The sequence below is a fragment of the Hemibagrus wyckioides genome, linkage group LG24 (genome assembly GCF_019097595.1).
Source record: "Hemibagrus wyckioides isolate EC202008001 linkage group LG24, SWU_Hwy_1.0, whole genome shotgun sequence".
Classification (NCBI taxonomy): domain Eukaryota; kingdom Metazoa; phylum Chordata; class Actinopteri; order Siluriformes; family Bagridae; genus Hemibagrus; species Hemibagrus wyckioides.
In genome coordinates this window covers 19880563-19892515 of record NC_080733.1, presented here as the reverse complement: position 1 = coordinate 19892515, position 11953 = coordinate 19880563, and the positions used below count along the sequence as shown (strand labels likewise).

The 11953-nt window shown below is 52.0% G+C and overlaps 1 protein-coding gene across 1 annotated transcript in view; it reads right to left on the bottom strand.

The window, feature by feature from the left end:
- Positions 1-336: 336 nt before the first annotated feature.
- ppp1r1b (protein phosphatase 1, regulatory (inhibitor) subunit 1B) overlaps positions 337-11953 on the bottom strand; it is a 28716-nt gene continuing 17099 nt past the window's right edge. Inside the window, exons 4-5 of the mRNA XM_058377247.1 lie at positions 895-996; positions 337-744 (exon numbers count right to left, since the gene is read on the bottom strand). Coding sequence (XP_058233230.1) covers positions 584-744; positions 895-996 — 263 coding nt within the window. The 3' untranslated portion in view covers positions 337-583. The remainder of the gene's footprint in view (positions 745-894; positions 997-11953) is intronic.

Below are 11953 nucleotides of genomic sequence, written 5' to 3'. Positions count from 1 at the left end.
CACTGAGCTCCTGAGAGCGACCCATTCTTTCACAAATGTTTGTAAAAACAGTCTGCATGCCTAGGTGCTTGATTTTATACACCTGTGGCCATGGAAGTGATTGGAACACCTGATTCTGATTATTTGGATGGGTGAGCGAATACTTTTGGCAACATAGTGTATGTCTGTGTGTGTGTGTGGGGGGGGGGGATTAACACTTGTAAAGTGTTGAGAATAATGTTCATTTAAGACTCATACACACAATATTAGAGTTAGTGTACAAACGCACACACAATCATCCTTTATTGTCTATTTATTTAATAACATTTATTTTTTCAAAATAATTACAAGACTAAAATAAAGCATCAACAAATATCTTTATTATTTATATAATTTCAGTCTATCACAAGGTCAGAGTGTGTGTGTGTATACAAATAAACAGAACTGGGAGGAGTCAGGAAGAGTCACACACACACACACACGTGCACATAGACGCACACACACTCTCTCTCTCTCTTTCTCACACACACACACACACACACACATTTCTGTTTCTCCAGTTGATTTATTCTGAGGCTCTATCATCATCTCTCTTTTTGTTCTTTCATCCGTCTGTTGCTCCGTCTTTCTGATCATTTTCTGTTTCCTCCTCTTCTTCTTTTTCCTTTTCCTTCACTTCCTCTTTCACCTCATCCTCATCCTCAGTCCTGTCACTGCTCTGTGCTTTACTCGTCTCATCTCTGGAGCTCGTCTCCATCTGTGAATCTGATCAGAACAAAATGACCTTCATCATCCATCTGTTGTATTAAACACCATCATGTTTCACTTAGAAACCCATTTACAGTCCTCATAAGTAGGTGTATGTGTGTGTGTTTATGTGTGTGTGTATGTGTGTGTGTGTGTGTTAAGTTTTACCAGGAGTACACTTTAATACCCGCTCTTCATCCTCTCCGTCCTCCTCCATGTGAGGATACACACCCAACTTCTGCATATGAGCCTCAGCCATCTGCTGTACAGCTACACACACACACACACACACACACACACACACACACACGGAGAGACAGAGGGACACAGGCAAAAACAGGGGTTTAGGGTAACTTAATATATAAGGGAAGTGGTAGTGTATACAGTAAAGGAGCACGCACACACACATATCTACACACACACACAAGGACACTCATACAGACAGCAGGTAAACAGAGTAACACATATGATTGGAAAAGGAGGACAGTGGTCTGAAATGGCACACATACACTAACACACACCTACAATAACACACACACACACCTGCAATAACACACACACCTGCAATAACACACACACCTGCAATAACACACACACACACATCTGCAATACCACACACCTGCAATAACACACACACACACACACCTGCACTCTAACACACACACCTGCACTGACACACACACCTGCACTAACATATACATGCACTCTAACACACACCTGCACTGACACACACCTGCACTAACACACACCTACACTGACACACACACCTACACTCTTAAACAAACATGCACTGACACACACCTGCACTAACATATACATGCACTCTAACACACACCTGGACTGACACACACCTGCACTAAAACACACCTACACTAACACACACCTGCACTGACACACACCCACGCACTGACACACACCCACGCACTGACACACACCCACGCACTGACACACACCTGCACTAACACACACCTGCATTGACACACGTCACTGATACACACACCTGCATTGACACATGTCACTGATACACACACCTGCACTAACACATATATGCACTCTAACACACACCTGAACTAACACACACCTGAACTAACACACACCTGCACTGACACACACCTGCACTAACACACACCTACACTAACATATACATGCACTCTAACACACACCTGCACTAACACACACCTGCACTAACAAACACCTGCACTGACACACACCCGCACTGACACACACCTACACTGACACACGCCCGCACTGACACACACCCGCACTGACACACACCTGCACTGACACACACCTACACTGACACACGCCCGCACTGACACACACCCGCACTGACACACACCTGCACTGACACACACCTACACTGTAACACACACCTGCACTGAACCACACCCGCACTGACACACACCCGCACTGACACACACCAGCACTGACACACACCTACACTGACACACACCTGCACTGACACATACCTGCACTGACACACACCTACACTCTAACACACACCCACACTAACACACACCCACACTAACACACACCTGCACTGACACACACCTACACTAACACACACCCGCACTGACACACACCTGCACTAACACACACCTACACTCTAACACACACCCGCACTAACACACACCTGCACTGACACACACCTGCACTGACACACACCTGCACTAACACACACCTACACTCTAACACACACCCACACTAACACACACCCACACTAACACACACCCACACTAACACACACCCACACTAACACACACCTGCACTGACACACACCTACACTCTAACACACACCTACACTAACACACACCCGCACTGACACACACCTGCACTAACACACACCCGCACTAACACACACCCGCACTAACACACACCTACACTGACACACACCTGCACTAACACACACCTGCACTGACACACACCTACACTGACACACACCTACACTCTAACACACACCCGCACTAACACACACCCGCACTAACACACACCCGCACTAACACACACCTGCACTGACACACACCTACACTGACACACATCTGCACTAACACACACCCGCACTAACACACACCTGCACTGACACACACCTACACTGACACACACCTGCACTGACTCACACCTGCACTAACACACACCTACACTCTAACACACACCCACACTAACACACACCCACACTAACACACACCTGCACTGACACACACCTACACTAACACACACCCGCACTGACACACACCCGCACTGACACACACCTACACTCTAACACACACCTGCACTAACACACACCCACACTAACACACACCCACACTAACACACACCTGCACTGACACACACCTACACTAACACACACCCGCACTGACACACACCTGCACTAACACACACCTACACTCTAACACACACCTGCACTAACACACACCTACACTAACACACACCCACACTAACACACACCTGCACTGACACACACCTACACTGACACACACCTACACTCTAACACACACCCACACTAACACACACCCACACTAACACACACCTGCACAGACACACACCTGCACTGACTCACACCTGCACTAACACACACCTACACTCTAACATACACCCGCACTAACACACACCCACACTAACACACACCTGCACTGACACACACCTACACTAACACACACCCACACTAACACACACCTGCACTGACACACACCTACACTGACACACACCTACACTCTAACACACACCCACACTAACACACACCCACACTAACACACACCCACACTAACACACACCTGCACTGACACACACCTACACTAACACACACCCGCACTGACACACACCCGCACTGACACACACCTACACTCTAACACACACCTGCACTAACACACACCCACACTAACACACACCCACACTAACACACACCTGCACTGACACACACCTACACTTACACACACCCGCACTGACACACACCTACACTCTAACACACACCTGCACTAACACACACCTACACTAACACACACCCGCACTGACACACACCTGCACTAACACACACCTACACTCTAACACACACCTGCACTGACACACACCTACACTCTAACACGCACCCGCACTAACACACACCCGCACTAACACACACCCGCACTGACACACACCTGCACTAACACACACCTACACTCTAACACACACCCGCACTAACACACACCCGCACTGACACACACCTGCACTAACACACACCTACACTCTAACACACACCCGCACTAACACACACCTGCACTAACACACACCTACACTCTAACACACACCCACACTAACACACACCCACACTAACACACACCCACACTAACACACACCTACACTGACACACACCTACACTCTAACACACACCCGCACTGACACACACCCGCACTGACACACACCTACACTCTAACACACACCTGCACTGACACACACCCGCACTGTCACACACCCGCACTGACACACACCCACACTGATACACACCCTCACTGACACACACCTACACTCTAACACACACCCGCACTAACAAACACCCGCACTGACACACACCTACACTCTAACACACACCCGCACTAACACACACCCACACTAATACACACCCACACTAACACACACCCGCACTGACACACACCTACACTCTAACACACACCTGCACTGACACACACCCGCACTGACACACACCTACACTCTAACACACACCCGCACTAACACACACCCACACTAATACACACCCACACTAACACACACCCGCACTGACACACACCTACACTCTAACACACACCTGCACTGACACACACCCGCACTGACACACACCTACACTCTAACACACACCTGCACTGACACACACCTACACTCTAACACACACCCGCACTGACACACACCTACACTCTAACACACACCTACACTCTAACACACACCTGCACACCCGCACTGACACACACCCGCACTGACACACACCTACACTCTAACACACACCCGCACTGACACACACCTGCACTGACACACACCTGCACTGACACACACCTGCACTGACACACACCCGCACTGACACACACCTACACTCTAACACACACCCGCACTGACACACACCTACACTCTAACACACACCTGCACTGACACACACCTACACTCTAACACACACCTGCACTGACACACACCCGCACTGACACACACCCGCACTGACACACACCTACACTCTAACACACACCTACACTCTAACACACACCTGCACACCCGCACTGACACACACCCGCACTGACACACACCTGCACTGACACACACCTACACTGACACACACCTACACTCTAACACACACCCGCTCTGACACACACCCGCACTGACACACACCTACACTCTAACACACACCCGCTCTGACACACACCCGCACTGACACACACCTACACTCTAACACACACCCGCACTGACACACACCCGCACTGACACACACCTACACTCTAACACACACCCGCACTGACACACACCCGCACTGACACACACCTACACTCTAACACACACCTGCACTGACACACACCTACACTGACACACACCTACACTCTAACACACACCCGCTCTGACACACACCCGCACTGACACACACCTACACTCTAACACACACCTGCACTGACACACACCCGCACTGACACAGACCTACACTCTAACACACACCTGCACTGACACACACCTGCACTGACACACACCTGCACTGACACACACCTACACTGACACACACCTACACTCTAACACACACCTACACTCTAACACACACCTGCACTAACACACACCTGCACTAACACACACCTGCACTAACACACACCTGCACTAACACACACCTGCACTAACACACACCTACACTCTAACACACACCCGCACTAACACACACCTGCACTGACACACACCTCACACCCGCACTGACACACACCCGCACTGACACACACCCACACTAACACACACCCGCACTGACACACACCTACACTCTAACACACACCTGCACTGACACACACCCGCACTGACACACACCCGCACTGACACACACCCGCACTGACACACACCTACACTCTAACACACACCTGCACTGACACACACCTACACTCTAACACACACCCGCACTGACACACACCCGCACTGACACACACCTACACTCTAACACACACCCGCACTGACACACACCCGCACTGACACACACCTACACTGACACACACCTACACTCTAACACACACCTACACTGACACACACCCGCACTGACACACACCCGCACTGACACACACCTACACTCTAACACACACCTGCACTGACACACACCCGCACTGACACACACCTACACTCTAACACACACCCGCACTGACACACACCCGCACTGACACACACCTACACTCTAACACACACCTGCACTAACACACACCTGCACTAACACACACCTGCACTAACACACACCTGCACTAACACACACCTACACTCTAACACACACCTGCACTAACACACCTGCACTGACACACACCCGCACTGACACACACCTACACTCTAACACACACCTGCACTGACACACACCCGCACTGACACACACCCGCACTGACACACACCTACACTCTAACACACACCTACACTCTAACACACACCCGCACTGACACACACCTGCACTAACACACACCTGCACTAACACACACCTACACTCTAACACACACCTGCACTAACACACACCTGCACTAACACACACCTGCACTAACACACACCTACACTCTAACACACACCTGCACTGACACACACCTGCACTAACACACACCTACACTCTAACACACACCTACACTGACACACACCTGCACTGACACACACCTGCACTGACACACACCCGCACTGACACACACCTACACTCTAACACACACCTGCACTGACACACACCTACACTCTAACACACACCCGCACTGACACACACCCGCACTGACACACACCTACACTGACACACACCCGCACTGACACACACCCGCACTGACACACACCCGCACTAACACACACCTACACTCTAACACACACCTGCACTGACACACACCCGCACTGACACACACCTACACTCTAACACACACCCGCTCTGACACACACCCGCACTGCCACACACCTACACTCTAACACACACCTGCACTGACACACACCCGCACTGACACACACCTACACTCTAACACACACCCGCTCTGACACACACCTACACTCTAACACACACCTGCACTGACACACACCTGCACTGACACACACCTGCACTAACACACACCTGCACTAACACACACCTACACTCTAACACACACCCACACTAACACACACCTGCACTGACACACACCTACACTCTAACACACACCCGCACTCTAACACACACCCGCACTGACACACACCTACACTCTAACACACACCCGCACTGACACACACCCGCACTGACACACACCCGCACTGACACACACCTACACTCTAACACACACCCGCACTGACACACACCTACACTCTAACACACACCTGCACTGACACACACCCGCACTGACACACACCTACACTGTAACACACACCCGCACTGACACACACCTACACTGTAACACACACCCGCACTGACAAACACCCGCACTGACACACACCTACACTCTAACACACACCTGCACTGACACACACCCACACTAATACACACCCACACTAACACACACCAGCACTGACACACACCTACACTGTAACACACACCCGCACTGACAAACACCCGCACTGACACACACCTACACTCTAACACACACCTGCACTGACACACACCTACACTCTAACACACACCCGCACTGACACACACCCGCACTGACACACACCTACACTCTAACACACACCTACACTCTAACACACACCTGCACACCCGCACTGACACACACCCGCACTGACACACACCCGCACTGACACACACCTACACTCTAACACACACCTACACTCTAACACACACCTGCACTGACACACACCCGCACTGACACACACCTACACTGACACACACCTACACTCTAACACACACCTACACTCTAACACACACCTGCACTGACACACACCTGCACTGACACACACCTACACTCTAACACACACCCGCACTGACACACACCTACACTCTAACACACACCCGCACTGACACACACCTACACTCTAACACACACCTGCACTGACACACACCCGCACTGACACACACCCGCACTGACACACACCTGCACTAACACACACCTACACTCTAACACACACCTGCACTAACACACACCCGCACTAACACACCTGCACTGACACACACCCGCACTAACACACACCTGCACTGACACACACCTACACTGACACACACCTACACTCTAACACACACCTGCACTGACACACACCTACACTGACACACACCTGCACTGACACACACCTACACTCTAACACACACCTACACTCTAACACACACCCGCACTGACACACACCCGCACTGACACACACCTACACTCTAACACACACCTGCACTGACACACACCCGCACTGACACACACCTACACTCTAACACACACCCGCACTGACACACACCCGCACTGACACACACCTACACTCTAACACACACCCGCACTGACACACACCTACACTCTAACACACACCTGCACTGACACACACCCGCACTGACACACACCTACACTCTAACACACACCCGCACTGACACACACCCGCACTGACACACACCTACACTCTAACACACACCCGCACTGACACACACCCGCACTGACACACACCTACACTCTAACACACACCTGCACTGACACACACCTACACTCTAACACACACCTGCACTGACACACACCCGCACTGACACACACCTACACTCTAACACACACCTGCACTGACACACACCTACACTCTAACACACACCCGCACTCTAACACACACCCGCACTGACACACACCTACACTCTAACACACACCCGCACTGACACACACCCGCACTGACACACACCTACACTCTAACACACACCCGCTCTGACACACACCCGCACTGACACACACCTACACTCTAACACACACCCGCTCTGACACACACCCGCACTGACACAGACCTACACTCTAACACACACCTGCACTGACACACACCTACACTAACACACACCCGCACTGACACACACCTGCACTAACACACACCCACACTAACACACACCCACACTAACACACACCCACACTAACACACACCCACACTCTAACACACACCTGCACTGACACACACCTGCACTAACACACACCCACACTAACACACACCCGCTCTGACACACACCTACACTCTAACACACACCTGCACTGACACACACCTGCACTGACACACACCTGCACTAACACACACCTACACTCTAACACACACCCGCACTAACACACACCCACACTAACACACACCTGCACTGACACACACCTACACTGACACACACCTACACTCTAACACACACCCAAACTAACACACACCCACACTAACACACACCCGCACTGACACACACCTACACTCTAACACACACCTGCACTGACACACACCTGCACTGACACACACCTACACTCTAACACACACCCGCACTAACACACCTGCACTGACACGCCTGCACTGACACACACCCACACTAACACACACCCACACTAACACACACCCACACTCTAACACACACCTGCACTGACACACACCTGCACTGACACACACCTTCACTAACACACACCTGCACTAACACACACCTACACTCTAACACACACCCACACTAACACACACCCACACTAACACACACCCACACTAACACACACCTGCACTGACACACACCCACACTAACACACACCCGCACTGACACACACCTACACTCTAACACACAACTGCACTGACACACACCTACACTCTAACACACACCTGCACTGACACACACCCGCACTGACACACACCTACACTCTAACACACACCTGCACTGACACACACCCGCACTGACACACACCCGCACTGACACACACCTACACTCTAACACACACCCGCACTGACACACACCCGCACTGACACACACCTACACTCTAACACACACCCGCACTGACACACACCCGCACTGACACACACCCGCACTGACACACACCTACACTCTAACACACACCCGCACTGACACACACCCGCACTGACACACACCCGCACTGACACACACCTACACTCTAACACACACCTGCACTAACAAACACCCGCACTGACACACACCTACACTCTAACACACACCCGCACTGACACACACCTACACTCTAACACACACCCGCACTAACAAACACCTGCCCTGACACACACCTACACTCTAACACACACCCGCACTGACACACACCCGCACTGACACACACCCGCACTGACACACACCCGCACTGACACACACCTACACTCTAACACACACCTGCACTGACACACACCTACACTCTAACACACACCTGCACTGACACACACCCGCACTGACACACACCCGCACTGACACACACCCACACTAACACACACCTACACTCTAACACACACCTGCACTGACACACACCCGCACTGACACACACCCGCACTGACACACACCTGCACTAACACACACCTACACTCTAACACACACTTGCACTAACACACACCCGCACTAACACACCTGCACTGACACACACCTACACTCTAACACACCCACACTAACACACACCCGCACTGACACACACCTACACTCTAACACACAACTGCACTGACACACACCTACACTCTAACACACACCTGCACTGACACACACCCGCACTGACACACACCTACGCACTAACACACACCCGCACTAACACACACCCGCACTGACACACACCCGCACTGACACACACCTGCACTAACACACACCTGCACTGACACACACCTGCACTGACACACACCTACACTCTAACACACACCTGCACTGACACACACCCGCACTGACACACACCCGCACTGACACACACCTACACTCTAACACACACCCGCACTAACAAACACCCGCACTAATACACACCCGCACTAACACACACCTGCACTAACACACACCTGCACTAACAAACACCCGCACTAACAAACACCCGCACTGACACACACCTACACTCTAACACACACCCGCACTAACAAACACCTGCCCTGACACACACCCACACTGACACACACCCACACTGACACACACCCACACTGACACACACCTACACTCTAACACACACCTGCCCTGACACACACCCACACTGACACACACCCTCACTGACACACACCTGCACTAACACACACCTACACTCTAAGACACACCCGCACTGACACACACCCGCACTAACACACACCTACACTCTAACACACACCCGCACTGACACACACCTGCACTGACACACACCCGCACTGACACACACCTGCACTGACACACACCTACACTCTAACACACACCCGCACTAACAAACACCCGCACTAATACACACCCGCACTGACACACACCTACATTCTAACACACACCTGCACTGACACACACCCGCACTGACACACACCTGCACTGACACACACCTGCACTGACACACGCCTGCACTGACACACACCCGCACTGACACACGCCTGCACTGACACACACCCGCACTGACACACGCCTGCAGACACACGCCTGCACTAACACACACCTGCACTGACACACACCTGCACTGACACACGCCCGCACTGACACACACCCGCACTGACACACGCCTGCAGACACACGCCTGCACTAACACACACCTGCACTGACACACGCCCGCACTGACACACGCCCGCACTGACACACACCCGCACTGACACACACCCGCACTGACACACGCCCGCACTGACACACGCCCGCACTGACACACGCCTGCAGACACACGCCTGCACTAACACACGCCTGCACTGACACACACCCGCACTGACACACGCCTGCAGACACACACCTGCACTGACACACGCCTGCACTAACACACGCCTGCACTAACACACGCCTGCACTAACACACCCGCACTGACACACGCCCGCACTGACACACGCCCCCACTGACACACACCCGCACTGACACACGCCTGCAGACACTCGCCTGCAGACACACGCCTGCACTAACACACACCTGCACTGACACACACCTGCACTGACACACGCCTGCACTAACACACGCCTGCACTAACACACGCCTGCACTAACACACCCGCACTGACACACGCCCGCACTGACACACACCTGCACTGACACACGCCCGCACTGACACACG